The following is a 23,820-nucleotide window of genomic DNA, read 5'->3' as shown; positions in this document are numbered from 1 at the left end:
GCATTTCTAGTATTCTTGTCAAATAAGTGGGGAGAATATGCACCTCTGCATTTTTTGGCAAAAGCATTCAAGCCATCCCCTTAGCAAGCATTTACTAAGTGCCTACTGTGTGCTGAGCATGAGTTAAGCAGAAAAGCTTAGCAGGTCCTTTCTCAAAGAGTTCACAATCTTAAGAGAAGAGACTATTATAAAGAATGCTAGTTCCTACTTTGGGATAAATACCTCTGATCACACTAAAGGAGTCTGGACTTTGTGATTTCTCATATTTTCTGTTTCTCTTATCTGCAGCTGTACTTTATCTGGTCCCAGGAACTTGAACTCATCAAGGGCAGCTAACAGCTCTTTTTTCTTCTCCTGATTTCTGGTATCAGCCCTGTGTGGGCTCCTTTTGTCATATCCTTTCCAGTTAGAGAAAAAAAGAAGCAAAATGAATAGAGGAGCTCTTGAATCTGTAATCCCCAGTATCAGTCTTCTTCCTTTTTGGATTCTTCTTTTTTCCCTCCACAATGTGAGGGATTTCTTTAATATAGGGAATATTCGGGGAGAAAAATTCTCTTTACCTGTGTAGGTTAGCAACTTTTCTGTACCTTACAACCTTAGAGATTTGCTTTGGGTTCCCAATATGTTATGTATTACTTGCTCTAAGTCACATAGCCAGCATGGAGCAGAGGCAAGATCCTCCTATCTTTTCCCTGAATTATTTTAAATCTGCTTTCCTACATTTAGGAAATTTTAAGTCTCTGTGTGTGAGCCTATGTCTAGCTTTCCAGTGCTGGGATATGGAGCAATCACTTTCCTCCCAAGATTTCTACCACTTTGGTCTCAGCAGCCAGTTCCTTCTTGTTGGTAAGAATCAGGTCAAGAAAGGGATTTCCTTATTTCTTTGGAAGGTTGAAGAAAGTCATGACATGATTTGCTCTTCTACTTTATTCAACAAAGAGCTCTGGCAGATGTCCAGCTAAAGGAGTCCTCCCATCACTAAGAGAGTGCTTTTTCTAAGCCAGGATGATAATAGTGTTTCTCAGACTCCTTATGTATTTCATGTTTTTTGTTTAAGCAGTCCATAATATAGTCCTCTTGCCACCAGCTTTCAATGTTCCATTAAATTGTTTTAAATAAATTTTTATTGATTTTTTTTTGTTTCTTATATCACCATAGTGTCCCATAATCCCTTCCCTTCTCCTCCCAGAGAGCCCACCCATATGTCACCTAGTGTTTTTAGAGATCATTAAAAAAAAAAAAGTCAGTGCCACAGATCAGTTCATCGAAAAAATTTGAAAATGTACAAAATAGAGCACATGTAGGCCTTCCCTCTCCACAAAATGGGGTAGCTGCCTCAGTTAAAATTCATTTATTATGATAGGTTATTGCTCTTTTCTGCAAGAGTTATAAAGTTGTAAAAATGGTCCATGTTTTATATACGAAGCATAGAATTGACAAGAAATACAAGGTAGGAAAAAAGTGGCTAGAACAAGCATACATCTGGAAAAACACCTGGGGACATGAGTGTACTGTGAGCTGTGTAGATATCTTTACGGGGATGTGTCCATCAGGAAAACTGATGCAGGCCTAGCTGCATGGGGTGAGGCACGGAGCCCAGGACAAAGGAGGTGGTGGTCCTGTCCCCTGTAGAGCTGTCAGACCCTTAGATGGAGGGTCATGTTCTGTCCCGGGGACCACATAAAGGTGGATATTGGTGAAAAAACCCCAAGATCACTCCTTGGAGTGTGGCCAAATCAGAGATGCTCATTGGGAAGAAGAGGAAAAAAAATTGTGGGGACATAAAAGCTATCTTCAAGTATTTAAAGAGCTTTCCCGCATTAATGGGATTAGATTGTTCTTCTTGATCCCAGAGAACAGAACTAAGAGTAAAGGGGGTGATTTGTAAAAAGTTCAGAGTTAGGGAACACTTCCAAACCCTTAGAACTGTCTAGAAGGGGCAGTGAGCTCCCCAAAGGAAGGAGGGAGTGGCTTCTTTCTTCTGAAAAACCTTCAAGCAGAGACGGAGTAATTAATTCCTATGTAGCTGGGGCTTAAACTAGAGATCCTTCCAAGTCTTGTCCAGCTCTAAGATTCCATGCTATTCCTCCCCTTGAATGGATCTGGTCCTTCCATTCTGTGTTTGATTGCCAAAAAAAAAAAAAAAAAAAATGCATCAAGAGGCTAGCAAGACTTGGTAGCTAGGGACTTCCAGAGGCAATTGGGCAAGTCTTACCTCTTGAAGGCCAACCAAAGCAGAAGGTTTGGGGTGAACAGAGGGAAGGTTTCCTCTTCCTTTGGCCTAGGAAAAGGATACCTCGCGCCTCCCCCTGAAAAAGAAAAAGGTAGAGTCACACTCGTGGTGCTTGTTTTAGATAAGGCCTCATTTTCTTTGATGGATCTTTTAGGGCTTTATGATGGGATGATTGCCTTTATCTGGTGAAAGAATTTTAAATAAGTGAAATTATTTTAAAAACAACAACCACAACTTCTCCTTTGGTCCCCAAAACAACTTTAAAGTGTTTTGTTTTGTTTTTTTAATTTCAGTGATTCATAGATAAACCCTGTGTTTACTGCTCATACACATTTTGTGTTCATCATTGTATCTGTCCCTTCCCCCTTTCCCTACAGCACATGCTAGGAGAATACTTCAGCAGTCTAACAGAAATGCATGCAATGCAGCACCAGGTAATTCATCAACTGCTTAGTTTCAATTTCTGAAGAAAAAAAATCTCTGTTCTAAATTCTCATCTCAAACTCATTGCTATAATTTCACTTTCTGTTTTAGGTGCAATTTATTGTCTCTGTGGACTAGTATTTAGCTAAAAATAGATATTTTTTTTAAACAAACAGACAAAAAAAACCAAAACAAAGCACTCTTTCAGGAATCTGATAATTTCTAATATCAGTTACTATTCATGTTTCCATTTTTACTTGGTAGATAGTGTGAGTGTGTGTTTACATATATGGGAGTGCATTATGGGTGTCTGTATGTGTACGTATACAAGTATGTAACTTTCAGCATTTTAAGCAGGTAGTGTTTGACTTTCTGAATTATTTAGCTTATATTTACAAAATATTTAAAGCACTGTTTTCCAGAAATTAGAATTTTGAGTTTTCCCTGATCCCCTATTATTTACATTGGAGTGTACTGTTCTTTGGAGGTACAAAAATCCTAGATATTGCTATGTTTTTAATCAGTAATATCTCCCATGGAAGTCAACACCAAACTGGTTATACAGACTTTCAGATCATACAAACTTTCAGAAAGCTTTCTGAAGTGGCATTCTTGTACTTAAACTGGAGTTTTACTGTCTTTTAATATTTTGTAGTTCTATGGCAATATTCAGTGAGGAAGAAACAGGAGGGTTGTTTAACATTTAAGAATCAAGAGAAGCTAGGGATTGAACATATTGGGGATACTTTCAAGAAAAGAGCATCTACAGCTATGAGAAATTGGTCTTTAGGAAGCAGCAGACTGCATTTCTTACCCATCTTGACTCCCAAAATTCCGAGTCTAAGCTATACAAGCTCTAACACACACACACACTCTCATCCCCATTGAACATGAACATTAGTATAAGAAGTAATTATTTTTTGAAATGAAAAAGTAAAGATAATTGTCATTAATGGAAAAGATATGAGCCATTTATTTTGTGTTGTGTGCATGTGCATGTGTGTAGAGAGACAGAAAAAGTGCAATAAAGAAATCTTGACTTTTTGTTCAACTAAATTTTCTAGTGTGTATTTCAGAAGAGCTCATTATGGGACTTTGGTCAAGTCACTTAGTTCCCACTAATATAAAAGGGAGGTGGTCTAACTCAAAAATTCCATGACTCCGGGGATGATTTTGATGTGTATGTAATTCCATCATCATCACAAAAAGAAATTATTTCTGTTGGGATGATCTCTCTGGACAGACCTGTAGAAAACTTGTATATTTCATCTCATTGATATACTGATTAAGTTTCCCTTAAATTTTGTTAGAAAATAGATAAAAATTTGTGGGAAAGTGAGGGGTAGACCCATTTTCTGTATATTGTAAATAGTTTGTGAGGCTGTATTGCAGGTTTGCAACACCATGGTGAACACTAAGACACTCTTTTGTCATTTCAGTTCTCTCTTATCCTGCAAACTTCCCATACTCAGTACACTCGCTATGCTTTGAAGAACAAGTACCACCTGAAAGCTGCTGTTAAAAGCTAATTCTGTCACTGTCACTAGTAGGAAGCATCAAACAGTTCATCCATTTTGATTGTCTGATCTTTTCTGTCTTCCAGAAACTGGAAGTGATTTTTCTATGTTTGAAGCTTTGAGAGATACTATTTATTCTGAAGTAGCAACGTTGATTTCTCAAAATGAATCCCGTCCTCATTTTCTCATTGAACTTTTCCATGAACTCCAACTGCTTAACACAGACTATTTGAGACAGAGGGCACTGTATGCACTGCAGGTAAAGAAGGGCCTCCAACTCTAATTGGCCTGGGCCCTTATTTCTCTCTGTGTCTGCATGGGGAGCCTGTTTCTACACTGAGACATACCTGTGGAACAATATTCTTCTTTTTCTTTTCCTCTGTACTTTGTGGCCACTTTATTACTTCTGTACTGCTTTTTGTCTATTTTGAGTAATGTGCTATAGCTGAACATCTTGACCCTTAGTCTAAATTCTTTTCTGAAAAGATAACTTTATATCTTATATTACCTCAGTTGTCTCCTTTTTTAAAAGGACTAGTACATTTAAATGTGATGTACTAAAAACATTATTTATTTTTAAATTGTTTATTAATAATAGATTATCATTATTATCTAAGTAACTAACTGCATTATTTCTTTGTCTAGGACATAGTCAACAGGCATATTTCTGAGACTAATGAAAAAGAAGGTGAAAATGTCAAATCAGTGAATTCTGCTACTTGGATAGCCTCGAACTCAGAACTTACTCCCAGTGAAAGCCTTGCCACTACTGATGATGTAAGCTATTAATGTTTAGTGTATAGGTGTAATTTTCATTCTATAGCAAATTGGTAGCAACCGGCTTTACTTCTTTTTGTGAACACATTCAAATTATGTTTTTTTTCTGTTAAGTGTAATTAGACTCTGGAAAGTACATTTCCCCTTTTAGCTTAAATTTGGAGTCTCTTATTGATTTGCAGTCATTCGCTTGTCAGAAAGGGACTTTTCAACAATTAACAAATTGAAATTATTTCTGGAGATTATGTCTATTGATCCAGTAGAATTGGTGGGGTAGACATACTAGATGTAAGCCAGTGGCATCTCCAAACCAGACAAACTCATGTGGAATTTTTCAGTGATGGAGACTGTTGTCAAGGACACTGGTTCAAACCCCTCAGATAAAGAACTGAGTAGGGATGGATCGTCTGTGAGCCTGGATGCCAGCCAGATCAGTTATCTTTACCCAGTATCACAAGTACACAGTGTATAAATTAGACAAAGTAAACCAGAAGCATAGGGAAAAACCCAGAAAGCCAGTCTCACACTGATATTTTTCAGTGGTAATTCTCAAGGGTGGATCATGTGGATTATTTAAAAGCAGGTCATCAGCAAGCATGATAAAACATATTGGCCTTTTGGGGTCCAAAGGCAAATATAAATATCCCTGCCCTCAGATCCTATCTCTTCTGATAGGGAGACTAAACATACATCTATAGGTTTACACAAAAAGAACCCAAGATGAATTTCAGGAAGGAGGACCTCTGTGGCAGGGAGACATGTAGAAGATTATGCTTGAGAGGCAGAAGTGAGGAGGAAAAGCATTGTACACATGAGGAATAGCTAGTGCAAAGCCACAGAGACAAGAGGTTATTTTGGAGGAACAACAAGAAGGCCAGTGGAACAGGTTTCCTTTTTCTATCAATCAGTATTTCAGCTAAAAGTTTTGATAGAACATTGTTCTTCATACAGTATATGTAAGACTTTAAAGTATTTCTATCTAATCTTTTTTACCTTCTCCTCTTTCTTCTTCTGTGCAATCTGATTCATCCCATTGGTAGACTTAATTTGCTTACACATAGTTTGCTTACGCCTCGTATATATGATGACCCATCCCTGCTTAGGAATCTTCCCTCCCTCTCTTGTCCACTGAATTAAAATTGTACTTCTTCATTGATATTTAGGATCTGTTAACCAGTTGCCTTTTCTCTCCTCTAAGGTTTCTTCATTACAGCCAATTTGGGTGGCTCTCTGTCCCAGAACAGTTATATTCTTGTGCCCCAACTTTTCATTTCTGCTTTTTCATATCCTAATTAAGTTCTTAGTCTGTTATTTGTAGTCAAAGTGGCATGTCCTCCAGGAAGCCTGCCCTTTTCCCCCTCCCCATGAAGGAAAAAAAATTAGAATGCTCTTCTCCTCCCGCTTCCTCTATATTTCTACTCAACAAATTCAACCCAAGCTCATCATGGAGACAATTTGCATAAGCCTCCAGAAGCCTGGATTTTGTTAGGGCACCTTTACATAAAATCTGCCCTCTGTACTTATAACTGTCTTAAATAGCCTCTTCCCCATGACACAAGGAAAGAATCCCATCTCCGGGCATCTAGTCTGACCACATAAACAGCACCAGGGAGCCACTTCTGTGTTTGCTCTTCTTTTTCATAGAATTGAGATGCCTTACTTCACGGTTCTGGCTCCTACAACTCAAAAGCTTGGCCCAGGTTCTTGGTTTATTCCAGAAATTCCTTGTAGGTCAGGAACGCTGCCATTGCTTTTTGGCTGCCAGGTTAGCATTTCTCGATTTCCAAGCATGGACTCAGAAATGCTGAACTAGCTCTGTCTCCCTCTTTGGGGTAATGAGATTCCCTGAAAAGGACTTCTTGGTAACATCTCTCTTAAGCTAACAAGTCTGTGTCTGTCTGTCCTCTCTTAAAAACCAAGCCCAAAGGCATTGCTTAGAGCTAGGAATGTCATCATCACCATGGCAGCATCATTGGGGGAGCAGTATCTGAGTGAGGAGGAGTTCATATCTTCTCCAAGATTTTGCTTTGTCTAGGAAATTTCATATCTTTTTTCAGAAGACAGTAGGAGGAAAGAGAATGGTTGGTCCTGGGGCACCCCATCTAGATTTCTGTTTGTGTCATTTCTCACTACTCTACTATTTACCCTATGGAAGCAGGAACCACGTCTTCTGTATCTCCCTCAATGTTTAACACAACATTCTATGCACAGCCTTATAATAAATATGAATTGAGTGTCTAGTAGTTGATATTTTCAACAAATTTATTTACTTTTCATTATATCATGCCATATGATAATATGGCATAAATGGTAAAGAGGCACATAATTAGTAGACTTGAATTAGGGAGACAAGAGGGGAAAACTAGTCCAGTAATCCAGGTAAGAATAGTGAAGGGCCTGGACCAAGGTAATGGCTGTGAACAGAGCTTAGGAGAAAGATGGAAGAGAGCTGAAATTGAAAGAATCCATTAGCCCTCCCAGTTAATTGGCTATGGTAGGTGTGCGGAGAGTGATTCTAAGGTTGCAAGTATTGATTCTTAGGACAGAAGTAGTGAGGTAGAAGAGGAGAAATAGAATGTTTCACTAATGCTGATGAGTTCTGGTATGAAGATGAGTACCTGTGGAAGAGCCACTTAGCAATAACCGATAGGCCATTGGTCTCATGAGAGTAAACTTCAGGAGAGGGACTAGGATCATTTGGAGGAACCTGGAAATCATCTGCAAAAGAGGGTGTGTACCTAATAGAAATGAGGAGAAAGACTGGAATCTGGAAAAAAGAATGTTCGAGAGGGAAGGAGTGTCAGCATCCTTTGTGTTAGAGAGGTCAGGAAAGGGGATTATGGAAAAGATCCCGAGACTTGGCAAATAAAAGGTAATTGATTGTATGGAGAGGCTAGTCCCAGCTGAGTGATGGTCCTATAAATCAGCTCACTTCCAGGAGTTGAGGAGTGAGTCAGAAATCAGAAAGTGAGGACAAGTATAAATGGCACTCTTTCCCCTCTGGGAGTTTGGCTGTGAAAGGAAGGAGAGTTAAAAGATGCTGTCTTGGCGAGATAAAATGAAGGTCTTTTTTTTTTTTTCAAGGGGATAGCATCTTAATGTTCTGTGACAATATCTGTTTAAGAAAATGAAGAGCTTGCGAAATTTATGAAAACTGGCCAGATCTTCCAAACAAAGGCACCACAGACGTTTGGAACTTGATGCCTTCCATCAAAGGAGAGAAGTAGAGAACATACAGTTCAAAGCCTGTCTATACAGTCCCCTGATGACAAAAAGATGGGCATTTTCACCATGATTGCCATTCTCTGTTTAACATTTAATAGATGTAAAGCTGTCAACAGAAAGGAACCTCAGACTAATTAATACTTGATCTCCTCATCCAGCAGAGAAACATGGAAAGACTCATTTCTATTCTAATCTCATTTGTAAACCATTTTGGAGAGAAGTATGACAGATGACAAGCACAGTAATGTCACCTCAGAAAGCACCAAAAAGTGGTGGAAGTAAAATCAGGATTGCTGAAAGGTTGACCAAAGACCTATGTGAGCTACAGCCTTCACGCCACGAGAAAAGTCCTCCTCTGGCAGCACAGCATGGGCACAGGCTGGGGCAAAACACTCTGTGCTTCTAAACAGTTTGTTTTCTTCATCAGTGATGGCACACCCTAAAACCTTAGTCTGAAATGGCCAGTTAGGCAGAGATCTACAGGAATCTCCATGGCTAACCTTTCTATTATGATTCCACAATTGTTTGAAAGGTTCTATTCAATTTATAGTTTGTGGATTCCCAAAAAAAATTTGATTCAGTCATGCAGTCTTACAGGCCTTCTCTTGCTGCCAGAAGATAGCAGATTCCAATATAGTGGTGGTGTCCATAGGACTCAGTAGCTAAAGTATATGTATTTTGGGGGGTTGTTTTTTGAACCCCCTTTGCCAATTTAGCTAATTTAACTCTGCTGAAATGCATACACTCCTTTTCAAAGACAGAGTAGCTAGCCATAAAGATTTGCCTTTAACAAGTCATCTCACATAACCATATGAGGTTCTTTGGTAACAGTTGCCTGTAGAATTCTCTTTAGTGATCTTAATCATCAACCTCAAGTAAGGTCTCACCAAATGCACTTGTACTCCTGATCAGTGTTGAGGTCCTCTAGACATTCCCAGCTATGAATACCATTATATTGAGCTTTTTTAAATCCCTTAGATCATCAGTGAAGAAGTGTTTATTAAGTGCCTACTTATTTTGTGGCAAGTACCAGGCTAGGCATATCTGGGATATCTGTATAGAGATAGGAGCAGCCTGTACTTGTACACAGTATCCATTCTAAGGTAGGGAGACAGCAAGGAAATGTCTGCATCAGTAGGAACAAGCACAGATGTTATATCATAATTTATTACAGGGTAGTTTGGAAGGAAAAGTATGAGCATTTAGGGAAGAATAGGAATAGATTGCAGAAAATGTTACTTAAACTACATCTTCAAGGAAGAGCATAATCCTATGAGATAAAAAATGGACGCAATCTAGGTCGGTCTAGGGGTCAGCTAGTGCAAAATCAGAGAGGAGATAGATCATCAGGGCTGGTGCAGGAGAAACAAAGAGACCAGTTTGGCTTGATCTTTCAATGCAGGAAGGGCAATGACCATCAGGTGGTCTAAAATGTCCAAAAAATATGCCATTGATTAGGTAGTTCTGAAGCCCATAGGCAAGGCTCAGGCTAAGGAGAACCATCTGTAGTTCATTCTAGAGACTATAATGGAATCCATGGGAGCTGATAAAGTGACCGAGAGATTGTAGAGAAATCTATAATACCTTTTTAAAAAATCACCATAACCATCCATCAAGAAAAACCTAAATACCTAGAATTCAGCCTCAGATACAGTTATAGGCCCATCCACTAAGAGTGTGCATTTGTCTCTGGAATAGGCCCTGAGGATTAGTGAATTTCAGAGCCAAAGTAAAGGAGAATGTGCTAGATGATATCATTTGAGAAGTGCTTTCAATAGGCCCACAGAGTTCTCCAGCAGAAAAATCCATCATCTTAATATGAATATTTCCCAGGTTAGCCCCTGTAGAAATGGAGAAGAAGCAATAAGTTGTCAAGAATTTCTGATGATGATGTCCTATGTTACAAGAAGTATCTACTTCATTGAAATCGCAGACAAATATTGTTTCTTTTTTTGGCCCATGCCCATGAATTCATCAGCTTAAGTAACTTCAGGCAGGATATTTTGAGATTTGATGAGATAGCATGGAATAAGGCCATTAAACCCAAGGAGTCATATAGCTACAGATAATGTCAGAGGCAGATTTTAAACCTCGTTGTTGTTGACTTCAAGCCTGACTGCATCTAAAACAACAAAAGGGCTCTCAAAATACTAGTTAGTATTATTATTCCTAAAACCATCATTCTGTCTTCAAAGGCAGCTGCCCTGTGTCTTTGATTATAGGTTACATGCTCTTTAATCTTGTTGATCCCACTTCTTCTCAACCCTTTGTGGTCTGGTTTCCACCTCACTGCTCATCCTACATTATTATGTACAAGATCACCAATGGTTTCTTTTTTTAAAGTAGATTTTGTTGATAGATTTTGTTTTCGCTTTTCTGAGATTTCCCCCTGTATCTGAATAATCTCTTAATCACTAAATCTGATCTTTTTTTCTTCTTCTTAACCTCTGCTACATTTTACATTCTCCATTAATTCCCTGCATATTCTTCCTTTTCGCAGTTGTCATTACATTGTTTTCTCTAAGTTCTTCTACCTGCCTGACCTTTCCTCCGTCTCTTGCTGGCTCATTCATACTGTACTCTGCACCTGCAGATGTTTCTCAGGGTTCTATCCCAAAGTGCTCCCTTTATACACTCTATAAGTTTCCATTCAGAAGATTCAGTCCCATTACAGACAGTTCCACTGCTTATCTTGAACTCCTTGCTCTTTGTTCTCTCAGATGTTCAGTCATTTACCAAATACTGCCCATTTATACCTTCAGTGTCTCTCACATCTGGCCCCTTCTCTCTACCTCCCACGGCTGCCTGACCCTAATCAACTCTCACTCAGATAGTTGTAGCAGCCTTCTCATTGACCTTTCTGACTCAGGCCATTTCTTTTATCCTTCACACTTCTGCCAAAGGAATTAAATATGTATGGTTTTTTTAAAAAAAATTATACTTGCATTTCAGTACACTTGTTTCCCTTGTATTCCTGTGTGTTGTATACATTTAAAAACATGACTTTGAGAATGGGTATTTCTCCAGACTGTTAGAGGGACCCACATCACAAAAAGATAAGTCATGCTCTAGGAACAAATTCAAGCTCCTGTGTTTAGCTTGTAGAGCCCCACACAGCCATCCCCAATCTACTTCTTCAGCTTTCAGTCTAGCCAAATAGGCTTTTTCTGAGTTTCCCATACACAGGCTTTGGTCGCCCATCTCTCGGCACTAGAATGCCATTCCTCCTTGTTGCCACTTCAGAGGGCAGTGCCCAGGTGGTCTGTCCTGCCCTGTTTCTGTCAATCCTACTCACTCATCTTTCATCTTTCCCTGTTTACTTCTGCCTACAAACATGTCCACAGCTCCTCCATTGTCCAAAACCTTGCGTGACCCCGTCCATCCTTTTTAGTTCATGGGTCCTTCCTTCTGTGACTGGATTCCCTGAGAAGATCAGTACAGTCAGTGCCTCTGCTTCCTCTTCTTCTGCTCTCTTCTTACTCCAAGCTTCTTCTCCCCAGAGTTACAGCATTCTCTTAGCTGTCAAACCCAGTGCTTTTTCCTCAGTCCTCATGGAGAGCCTCTCCTCTATCCAGAACCTCCTGGCTCTCCTTGGCTCTGACTTCTCTTCCTCAGGCCACTCCTGCTAACCATAGCTGTACCACGGAGTTCAAGCTCTCCTCTCTCCACACTGCTTTACCATCTGTCCAGGCCTCTCATCTCCAGCTGTCATCAGTCGCTAAGTGTCCTCCTCAATATGGGAACAGTCTTGCACTTTTCCCCATAAGATACTCCACAGGCCTCTCCCATTCCTGCAGTGCCCTCTCACTTCTACTTTCTGGCTTCCTTCAACTCTCAGCTCAATTCTGACTTTCCATAGAAAATCTTCCCAGTCCCCATCCATTCTCCAATTTGTCCTGTTTTCCCCCATTAAACTGGGAGTTTGTTGGGAGCAGGGACCCTGTTTTTGCCTCACTTTGCATCTCCTCTGTTAGCACTCTGCCCTGACGCACAGTAGGTGTTCAACATAGTGCCTGGTATGTAGTAGGTGCTTAATAAGTGCTTGTTGCTTTGATTTATTTATTCTAGTGCTATCCCTCTTCAGGTACTTTAAAGCTATTACGGCATGTTTTCTTTTGAGGCCTTCCTTAGAGAGTGTATGATTTCTGGAGCAAGGCAGAAATAGCTTATTGTAGCCTTGAAGTCCTTTTTGTAGGAAATAGTCTTTCTGTCCCACACTCATGAAATGCTTAAAAGTTTCATGTATCCCAGCAGAATTTAAAGGCAGCAGTGGAGAAGTAAAAACCATTGAGTTACTGGATTATCAAGAAGTTAAAGCTTAAGGACTTGTTCTAGAAATGCTAAGTTCTGCCTGGATACTTAACATTAACTGTTATGTTCCTCTGGAAATCAGAATATTGCAATTTTCTTTGATTTTTATTGTAGGAAACTTTTGAGAAGAATTTTGAAAGAGAAACCTGTAAAATCAGTGAGCCAAATGATGCTGATAATGCCAGTACCTTGTCTACATCTTCTAATTTTGAGCCCTTTGCAACTGATGATCTTGGTAAGTAACCCCATTAATATTTCCTGTACTTGGGCCGTCTTGTGTCTCCCCTCATTTTTCAAGCAAGGCAGATGAAGCCTGGGGAGGCTTTTTAATTGCAGGGATGTCAGCCAGGTTACAGTTGCAAATGGGAACAGACGAAGACCCTGTGCTCCCCGAGCCCTCAGTTGCTCTTTGCACTATCATGTGCCATTGCTAAAAGAACCTGAAGTCCAGAGTTTGAGGCACTGGGACAAGATCCTGTGGTCAGGAAGTTGCTGGGTCACTCCTAGACTTCCTTTCTGTGGAGAGGAAGGCCATAGTTCTTAGAGAGGAATGAGCCCCTCAGGGATAATCCACCTTTATTTCCAGAATACAAATCAGGGAAAGCTAGTAGGGTTTTTACAGTTGCCTCAAATCTGACCACTTCCCAGAACTGAATGTTTTGGCTTTCCTAGAGAGAATTTGAAAAAAAAGAGACTTTTTGCATCCATAGGGTTTTGGTGTCCAACCTCAGGTCCAGAACCAAACTGGCTTCTTCTATTGTAGTTTCAGAGTTCTTATTAGAGAACAAGAAATCAGCAAACGCTAATCAGTTAGTCAATCATCCTGCATTGATGCTTGTCAAGCACTGACTGACTCTGTGCCTGTGATTTGGGCAAGGTGCTTGGGATATAGACACAAACAAAACACTCTCTGCCCATGAACTTCCATTCCATCAAAGGAAGCAAGTAAATGAGGAAATAGATATAAAATATATGAGGTAATTGGAGAGGGGGAAGGACAGGGATCATTAGCTACCTTCTCTGCCCTGTTCCCTTCCCCCCACCCCCTTTTGAACTGAGCTTTGCAAGAAGCAAGGAATCCTAAGAGGCAGAGGTGAGGAAAGGGGCAGGTAGCCTGTACCAAGGTAAGAACAGGCCACAGGTAGTGTGGTTGGACTGAAACTTAGAAGGTATAAAGGAGACAGATCTGATGCAGGAAAGGCTCAAGGGCCCAGCCCAGGAGTGTGTGTCTTAAAGGCCAGACCTTCCCTGAAGGACAATCCCTGTGGCCACTTCAGGACAAACTTAAGAGATGGAGAGACTAGGGGCAGGGAGACCGCGGTGCTGCAGGCTCTTGTTTAGGACTCGGGCCGGGACATCCCAGTTGTGATGCTAGAGGCAGCTGGCCAGTGTGGACGTCCAGGGCTCTGCATTCTGCAGATTTGTCATGAAGCTTCACTTTATAGTTTGCTGCTTTTGTTCATCTGAGGGGGAGTGGGAGGCAGAGGAAATTAATGCATGTAAACGGTGCAGATTTGGAACTGAAGAGCTGCTGAGAAGCTGAACCCCTGAGGGTGGGGGAAGGCAACGGCTGCAGGAACCGTGTGGAGGCAGAACTGAACAGCCTGGCGAATACTTCATAAATGCGGGGAGATGGGGAGGGGGGGTAGTGCCCAGACCCCTAGTGCATCACTGGTTTTGAAGGGGACTGGTACCAAAAAACCGTGCTGAATTGGGCCTAGGATCTGAAAGGCCGTGGTTGGCTCCTGTGCTTGCTTCAGAAATGCAGAGACTCATCCTTCCATTGGGCTTCTCTTATCGAGGTAGGTGGTAGCAGGCCCCTTGTAAATGGGGCCAGGAAGAGCAACCGTAGACACTTAACTGTCTGGCTGGCCCTGGACAAATCATTTAAACCTTTTCCCCTCAATTTCCTTGTCTATGAGTCAGAGATCATAATAGTACTCAGTGGATTCTCAGGGTTGTTAGAGGATCAAATGAGGTGCTATTTGTAACTGCATTGCAGCCCAATGGCTGGCACATGATAGATGCCGTGTAAATGCCAGCCGATGGTGATGGTAGTGATGAGGACGCCTAGACCTGCTAAGAGATACTTGTGTGCTTAGAAATAGGATTTGCTGGGTGACGAATCTTTGGGAAAGTGAGGCCAAGATCCAGGGGGTGATAAGGGGCTTGTGGGCAGGAAGCCTAGATGTCATAGAGATAGCAGGGAGACAGTGTGACCAAGGAGGAAACCCAGAGCCCAGTGATTCAGTCACTAGTTCACAAAAATGAAACAAGGACATTTTTCTTTTTCTCAAGCCTCCCTCCCTCCAGCAATTTGACCTTGCACTCACTACCAAGGTGTTCATCCTTTGCCAGCAATGGTACCAACCAGGCACTGAGCACTCTCCATCAGCAAACCCTACTTTCTGCTGAGTTCCCCTCCCATTTCCCACATAAGCGTTGGGTCTTACTGTTCATCTGCTTTACATTGCCCCATAGTTATTCTTTAGGGTCCTTGTGGTCACTGTGAGTGCACACTGAGGCCAGGTCCCATTTCCAGAAGCAATATGGCAAGGGCACTAGAGGCCTGGACTGGGACTCAGGAAGACCTGGGTTGAATTCTGTCTGTGTGACCCTGGTCAAATCACTTCCCCATTCTGATCTATAAAGTGGGGATGCTAAAAGTGCCTGCTGCATAAGCTGCTTGTCCTGCAGGTCCAGGGTCATCAGGCATAGGTGGGGGCCACTGTGGTCATGATCTCTTTCCATGTTACCTTTACCATAAAGGAACCCATTATTTCACTGGTGTTGGGAACTTCCTGAGAGTGCATCCTCCACCAGGGAGCTTAATAATTACCAGGTGGAAGGAGTGAGCTGCCTGTCATACAGAGAGGCTCCGGACTGCTCCTTTGCCATCTTTTAATTCATTGTTCTCCTTTCATTCATAACTTTGTTTCCTTTGAGGAATATCACTTTATTTCAATAAACTCAGGCAACATTTTTATCCATGCATTTTTAAAAGTGGTATAGAAAAAAAAAAAAAAAAAAAGCAGCCTTTTTAAACGTGTGTCTGTTCCCAATGCAGGCAACACCGTGATCCACTTGGACCAAGCATTGGCTAGGATGAGAGAGTATGAGCGAATGAAAATTGAGGCTGAAAGCAACCTGAGTGCAGAGGGCGCTGGGGCCGCCGCCGCCGCCACCACCTCTGCCACCACTGCTTCCACCTTAGAAGGTCAGGTCTTGGGTGGGCAGGGGCACAATGCCTTCCCGTCATTAAAAGCACAAAAGGGACAATAGATGAGCCTCAGAAAGAGGCATCAGGACAAGTCTGAGAAAGAAAGCAAGGGAAAGTGCTAGCAGAGGAGAGGGGAGAGTCCTGCTTTGCATAGGCCATGGTGGTGTATTTACACTGATGCTGGGTCATAGAAGCAGTCATGCATTCAGCTTGGAAATTCCTGGCTCTCTGATTGCATCCTGTTTGCTGGACCAACCTGTTGAATGACTTTATTAGCAAGACTATTGAACTATTGAGTTAAACCTCATATACAGCTAATAGAAACTGATAGAACCAGGAACCCAGCCACAGTCGTAGTCATGAAAAAAACTGACCCTAAAATGCAGGAAATCTATAAAAAGATGTATTAAGTGATTTTGATAGAAATAAAGCTGTAAGTAAGTCAAGACTATGAAACAATCCATAATTTGAAAATGACTATAAATTCATTGCAATACATTTGTTGCATCTGTAATCTCAACAATGTGTAACTCCTTCCAACAATACAGATTGCATCCCATCCATCCCACTCACCCCATCCTTTCACCTTCCTCATCCTTAAAAGGTACTCACTTCACCAACCATCCTTTCAAGTTACTGTCCTATATCTCTCCTTCCTTTTATAGCCATATAGCTACTCTTAGAGAAAACTGCATACATTCTAGGGCCTCCATTTCTTCTCACTCATTTCACCCCTTGGAAAAATGACTTCCAACCTCATCACTCAAAGCTATACTCTCCAAAGTTACCACACAGGAGGAAACCGATGGGCAAACTTTGTCTATTGTACAGTCTGTGATAGCTGAATAAATTATAAATCTAGAACAGTCAATTGAGATAGAAAACGAACCACACTAGACAAGAGGAGAATGAATGAATGAATGACAAATGTACTTATTGTGCTAACTGCTGGAGAGCCAAATACAAGCGAGGAAGTTCCTATCCTAAAGGTGCTTACATTCTCAAGGGGGAAGATAATACATAAAAGGCAACTGGAAAGAAAGTGGGAGTGTGGGGAGGGAATTGAAGAGCCTTTGAGATCTGTTCCTAGAAAGGTAACCAGGAGCTCCAGAGCCAGCTTCCAGGTTTTGGTGCCAGAGTGCAGTCATCCTTTGGGAAATAGGAACTCATTTTAAGTCTGTGGACCTTGTTAAAAAGGAAAGAAAAAGACCTCCTGATATAAGAATATTCATAGCTTGTAGTGTAAAAAACATACCTGTAATTAGTATGTAGCTCCAGTTAGTCAATTCAGCCACATGTATTAAGCAGGTGTTGTTTACAAGGCAGTGTGTGCTCATGTACTAGAGAATAGGAAGAGAGAAATTCTCCACAGGAGAGAATACTGACAAACGAGAGGATTAGGAAAGACTAGCACAGGAGGCAGCAACTGAGTTGAGCCTTGAAGGTAGAATAAGGTTTTCAGAGAAAGAAATAAGGGAATGCCATGGGCACCAGTCTCTGCCTAGTCCTAAAGACAGACCTAGAAAGTCGAGTGAGGGGAGAAGCCAGCAGCCCAGCGTGAGGAGCAGAAGAGTGGGAGCTGGTGTCCAGGAAAGGCCAGGCCCAGCCTGCTCAGGCGCAACCGACTACGGCCAGAGACTGGTCAGAGAACTCTGAGGGTGGCCATGGGCTAAGGCTTAGGCGGGAGGCTGGCATTGCAAGGGTGAAATCAGAGCGCTGGTCCACAAAGAGCCCCACCATCTTATTGAGAGCAATTTCTGTTTTGTTTTGTTTTTCAAATAGAATCTGCAAAGAATGAGAATCGCAGCGCACAGCCAACCCTGGGGGAAGTTGCTACTGTTCCCTGTCCTCGGATTGACACGCAGCAGCTTGACCGGCAAATAAAAGCAATTATGAAAGAGGTCATTCCTTTCTTGAAGGTGAGGAGACCAGCGACACTGGTCGTATTTAACAATGTAACACAATTTCCTCCATTTATCATTTGGAGCCTATGCTTTAAAATCTTTGCTTTGAGAGAAAGACGGAAGAAAATGGGTGGTTGGGTGAGAGACATGAGTATTTACATGAGCGACATCACTGTTCATTCACCTTTGAACCATGGGTGATTTTGTATTCCATTCTGCTCTTTTCTAGGAGCACATGGATGAGGTGTGCTCTTCACAGCTTCTAACCTCAGTGAGACGCATGGTTCTGACCCTTACACAACAAAATGATGAGAGCAAAGAATTTGTGCATTTCTTTCACAAGCAGCTGGGAAGCATACTGCAGGTAAGAGATCTGGCAGCATCACACTGCTTAGTGTCTCATCTCCCTTCCTTCCTCCCACTCAGTGAGGAAGATGAGGATGGACAGGCTTCTGCTGCATTGTGTTTTATCATGGGGGCAGACACCATGGGCCTGAGACTGGCCATCATTGGTTTAGTAAAATGCTGTGGAGTACCGGAGTTCCACACTCCTTCACCATAACCCTCATCAAATGCAGTGGCAAGAAATGGGGGCCCTTCCTTGTTTTGTCATCATTGGTTTTTAATAAATTGTATTATAACCCTGTAAAACCAGTTAAACTTGCTATGCAACTATTTACCTTGGAGTAAACGTTCATAACAGATAGCCATTTCCCCTGCCACAATCTCCATGACTTTTCCTTGTTTAATCGTTTGTTACCATTCTGTTCTTTTATGTGTTTATAATTAGAGATAGGGCCTGGACTGTTGTTTTCATTAATATAAGGAAGTCACCAGTCAGGACATATCTACTGCAGTGCAGATTATTAGTACTTTGTCTACAACCAAAGAATCTTATCCAGGTACTTGAGCTTTCATAGGTCCAGTGGTTTGTATTAGGGCTATCCAGAGATGAGACTTAAACCCAGACTCTTTGTCCTCTTCCTCTCATGGCCCTGTGAACTAGCTGCTGAATTCTCTAGGCTCTTCTCCCATCCTTAGTGATTATTCATCTCAACTACAGCATCACAAGCCATGGAATTAGAACTTGAAAGAGCCACATGCCACAATAATTTAGCCACTTTCTTGGTTTTAGACAGTCATCTGGTTTTCTACATTTTGCAACTTGAAATATTTTGATTCTTTGGACCTGTGGTTTCCTCAATTTGGTTTCTCCCTTCTCCAGCTCCTGCCCTCATACGAGGGGACTTCAACATACATATTGATGTTCTTTCAAATATCCTAAACCTCCACCCCACCTAAGCCATAAAAATAAAATTATAAAATATTTAAATAATTAAAACATTAAAATGATCATACCATATCTTGTATCTTGCCATCACCCACAAATTCATCTCCATATTCAGGAATTCTGAAATTTCCTCATCTGGTCACAATCTATTGACATTCTACCTCTCCCTTTTCCTTGCATCCCAGGTTTTGTTCTTGGTTCACCTCAACCTATGGGATCCCTCTATCCTTTAATTCTCTCCCAGGCCATTACCCTTGTACTAGCTAGATATACCTTCCTCCCTTTCTCATCATGACCTCTTAGGGAGCCAAGTGAGCTCTACAGTAACTTTTCATTAGTTCCTTGTCCTGTTTATCCTTCTGAAGATCTTGCCCTGCCAATGCTTTAACTTTTGATCATTCCCAGCATCCACTGCCTTTGATCTTATTCATGTGCTGCTGAATGAAACTGGAGAAAACACTGAAACATGATGATAGTGACCTCTACAAATTTGTTATAAAATTTCTATTGGGCCCTCACTGCTGCCCGGCAATCCTACTCTACCCTCCCCTTATCAGCTCACTCTCTCACTCTGCCTGCATCTCTTCCAAATCTTTTATTCAGTATATTCAACAAATTCAATATATCCAAAAATGAACTCATTGCTTTGCCCCCGAGCCTCTTCCACTTCCCGATCCTCCTTTTTGGGGCTGGTTACCACAATCCTTACAGTCACTCCAGCTTGCAGCTAGGTTGTCATCCTCAGCTTTTTATTCTCAGCCACCTCCTGTATCCAGTCAGTTGCCAAATCTTGTCATTTCTACCTTGGTGACATTTCCTAAGTATGTTTCCCTCTCTCTTCAACCAGTGTACTTCCATCCTGGCCCATACCCTTATCATCTCAAACTCGGACCTTGCCAACAGTGCCCAGTAGGTCAGCCTGCTTCAAGTCTCTCTATTGCAGTCCATCCTGCATTCAGCCATCAAAGTGGTTTTCCTAAAGCACAAATCTAATCGTGTCACAAATATAGTCAACTCCAATAGTTCCCTATTATCTCCAGGATCACATACAAAACATTTTTTTGTGTGTGGGTGTTTTTTTTTTTTTGTTTGTTTGTTTTGTTTTGTTTTGTTTTGCCTTCAAAACCCTTCGTCATCTGTCCCCTCCTACCGTCCCAATTTTTTCACTTTCTTATTCCCCGACATGTATTCTCCAGCCCGATGACACCAGCCTTCTGGGCCATTTCGCCAGCAAGATCCTTGGTCTCTCAGTTCTGGGCATTTTCTCTGACCGTCCCCAAGCCTGAAAGGCTTTCCTCCCTCCGCTCCAACTGCCGTCTTCTCTGGTTATCCTTTCAGTTCCAACTAAAATCCCACTTTCTAAAGGAAGCCTTCCCCAACTCCTGTAATTCCAGTGTCTTCCCTTTGTTAATATTTCATGTTTATCCTCGCCATAGCTTTATGTGTGTTTGCTTGTTTTTTGTCTCCTGTTGGACTGTAAGATCCTTAAGGGCAGAGACTTTCTTTTGCCTTTTTTTTTTAATCCCACTGAGCACAATGCCTGGCTTCTTGACTGGACCAAAAGAGGGCAGTTTGGTCAGGATGCAGTTTATTTGAAAAAGGTGTAAGGCTTTTGCTGAGCTGCGGACTCCGTGTGATTCGGCAGTGTGTTGTGGCAGCTGAAGAAGCTTGGCCACATGGAGAGGCCAAACTTCGTAGAAATAGGGGATACATCCCCTGATAGATTTTGTTCTGATCATGTTTTCTCTGGTATACTGGATTCAGTTCTTGAATCTGAGTCCCAAATGGAGAGAGGGAGAGGGATGCTCAGACTGAGCAGGTTTATGATGGCCTGCCTGCAGAAGAGGGATTACTCATTCTGGACTCGGAAAGTTTAATGAGAATCCAGAGGTAGATATTGTAAAGAGGTGCATTTGGATAGGCTGGATGCAAGGAATAACCTTGATTCTAATTTCAGCTGTCCTTTAAACATGGGCTGCCTTAGAAGGCCAAAACTGCTTCTCTTTCTCTTCTTCCTAACTTTACATTTCTTCTTCCTTTGACAAGAGATGGGCCAGTTATTGTTATTGTGCATATCCTTTTCTTTACCTTTGCTTTGTTTTTGCCAGATCAATGGTAGAAAGTTGTTCCTTGGGGAAAGGATGTGGGATTTGGAGTTAGATGATCTCTAGTCAGGATAAAGTGTGTGATCCTGCTGGACAACTTTCCCAACTACTATTAATCACAAATTTATTTGATTTTTATTTAAAAAAATTTTTTTATCTAAATATAGATCAGACTAGCCCCAGTCTTTTGAATGTGTTTGGGTCAGTGTCAGAGATTTCTCTTCCATTAACTCTCCAATTTTTTTGCTTCATACAATTTTGGATGTCATACTTTAGATCCATTTACTCTGTGGCTTAGTGAATAGAAGGCTAGAATAGTGCCAAGACCTGGATTTAGGTCCTATCTCTGGCACATACTGACTGGGTTGCCCCCAGGGTAATTATTTACCTCTCAGTGCACCACCAAACTCTAGAAGACTAAGAGTTACGAGACAAGCTAATCTTAACTGGTGAAAGAAGTTTACACACTGAGAATTCTAGGCACCCCTAATGTCATCTATCTAGACCTCTCTCCCCACTAAAAAAAAAAGTGTATGCTTTCAAGTGTAGAAGAGTGCATATGTTCACATTTATACAGAAGACAAACTTTTAATATATATTTCAGGGGAGATTTTTATAATTTTGTAAAGAAAATCAGTGCTATTTAGATTGGTATTGCATGTAGTGTCTGTAAATTAACTTTGATTAACATAATGATTTTTATTCTATTCAATTGCCTTCTCCATGAACAATTATTAAGCTTTCTTTCATTTTTGCCATTAGTTTTAGAGATACCTTGACATTTTCATGGAATCATAAGTGATAAGATCTTCCCCCAACAGTTAATGGGTTTTTTTTTGTTGTTGCGCTCCATGGAATTTTTAAGGTGATACTCGTGCTTTTCATTGTTATAAATGGGATATTTTAAAAAGATGTTTTTGTTAATACATAAAAATTTGTGTTGTTGAGATAACTAGATGGGGCAGTGAATAGAGTACTGGCTCTGAAGGGAGGAGGATCTGAGTTTAAATCCAGCTTCAGATAAACACTTATTAGCTGTGTGATCTTGGACAAATCATTTAACCCCAGTTGCTTCACCCCCCCAAAAAAATTTTTTTTTGTACTGTTTTTAATAGCTTAATCTTGTATCTGGCAACCTTGTAGAATTTCTTATCTCTTTAAGTTTTAGGTTTAAATGATTGGGTCATTTAGATCTTCCGTTGTGAGCCGTGTAAATAGTAATGACAGTTTGAATCCTCCTCTTCTCTTTTTCCTGACTTCATGTAGTTGTTCCTGTTCAAAGCAGTGTCCATTAGGAATCCTCGTTTCACCCCCATTTCTTAGAGAATTGCACCTTGGTGTCAGGCGGACACTTCATTGTGTTGAGAAGCACTGCCTCTGTTAAAAGTGAATGTTGTGCTGTGCATACCCTTTGATCCATCAGTGCTACTACTGGGCTTATACCCCAAAGAGATACTAAAGAAGGGAAAGGGACCTGTATGTGCCAAAATGTTTGTAGCAGCCCTGTTTGAAGTGGCTAGAAGCTGGAAAATGAATGGATGCCCATCAATTGGAGAATGGCTGAGTAAATTGTGGTATATGAATGTTATGGAATATTATTGTTCTGTAAGGAATGACCAGCAGGATGAATACAGAGAGGACTGGTGAGACTTACATGAACTGATGCTAAGTGAAATGAGCAGAACCAGGAGATCATTATACACTTCGACAATGATATTGTATGAGGATGTATTCTGATGGGAGTGGATTTCTTTGACAAAGAGACAATTGAAACCTATCAGTTTCAATTGATAAATGATGGACAGAAGCAGCTACATCCAAAGAAAGAACACTGGGAAATGAATGTAAACTATTTGCATTTTTGTTTTTCTTCCCGGGTTATTTTTACCTTCTGAATCCAATTCTCCCTGTGCAACAAGAGAACTGTTCGGTTCTGCAAACATCTATTGTATCTAGGATATACTGCAACATATCCAACATATATAGGACTGCTTGCCATCTAGGGGAGGGGGTGGAGGGAGGGAGGGGAAAAATCAGAACAGAAGCGAGTGCAAGGGATAATGTTGTAAAAAAAAAATTACCCTGGCATGGATTTTGTCAATATAAAGTTATTATTAAATTAAATTGAATTAAATTTTAAAAAAAAGAGTGAATGTTGTGTTATCAAAGACTGTGGATCTCTCAGCATCATCTGGTTTCTCTTGTTTCTCAGGATTATGGGATAGTTTAGCTGCTATGTCAACTAGCATAAATAGTGCAAAATCACAAGGAGAGATTTATTAATGTCGTGCTGGGGTGTGTCACTGAAGGAGGGAGACAGGCAGACAGTGTGGTGCATAGAGGCGGCCACAAAACTGGAGTAATAATTTTTGACATTGCCTTTCTGTATGGGGGAAGCGGGAGAGAGGAATAATGAGAATCGTGTTGGGAAGACTTTGATGGCCTCTCTCAAAGTCCATTATTATTAAGGAACAAATTCCAGGGAGTAACAACTGTCTGCTTTTACTACTATTCTAGAAGACGGACTTTGCCTTACCCCATGATAATTAGTCTGATTGATTAATTTGATCATTGTCTCATCAATTGTGACTTGAGTATTACTTTTCTTTTAACAGGATTCACTGGCAAAATTTGCCGGTAGAAAACTGAAGGACTGTGGCGAGGACCTTCTAGTTGAAATATCTGAAGTTTTGTTTAATGAATTGGCTTTCTTCAAGCTTATGCAAGATCTGGACAACAATAGTATCTCTGTAAAACAAAGATGCAAAAGGAAAATGGAAGCTGCTGGAGTGATACAGAATTATGCAAAAGAGG

At 41.0% G+C, this 23,820-nt stretch overlaps 1 protein-coding gene across 17 annotated transcripts in view; it reads left to right on the top strand.

Moving 5' to 3' along the window:
- PCM1 (pericentriolar material 1) overlaps nt 1–23,820 on the top strand; it is an 89,780-nt gene that overhangs the window by 59,153 nt on the left and 6,807 nt on the right. For 10 of the 17 annotated variants that reach the window (XM_051965698.1, XM_051965710.1, XM_051965709.1 and 7 more), the window contains 8 exons: nt 2,611–2,667; nt 4,260–4,432; nt 4,819–4,950; nt 12,601–12,721; nt 15,554–15,703; nt 17,489–17,625; nt 17,840–17,974; nt 23,622–23,819. In XM_051965698.1, coding sequence (XP_051821658.1) covers nt 2,611–2,667; nt 4,260–4,432; nt 4,819–4,950; nt 12,601–12,721; nt 15,554–15,703; nt 17,489–17,625; nt 17,840–17,974; nt 23,622–23,819 — 1,103 coding nt within the window. The remainder of the gene's footprint in view (nt 1–2,610; nt 2,668–4,259; nt 4,433–4,818; nt 4,951–12,600; nt 12,722–15,553; nt 15,704–17,488; nt 17,626–17,839; nt 17,975–23,621; nt 23,820) is intronic. The other 7 variants (XM_051965713.1, XM_051965714.1, XM_051965711.1 and 4 more) reach the window with 2 other exon arrangements.

Source organism: Antechinus flavipes, chromosome 6 (assembly GCF_016432865.1).
Source record: "Antechinus flavipes isolate AdamAnt ecotype Samford, QLD, Australia chromosome 6, AdamAnt_v2, whole genome shotgun sequence".
NCBI classification, from domain to species: domain Eukaryota; kingdom Metazoa; phylum Chordata; class Mammalia; order Dasyuromorphia; family Dasyuridae; genus Antechinus; species Antechinus flavipes.
This window is presented reverse-complemented; position numbering and strand designations above follow the sequence as displayed.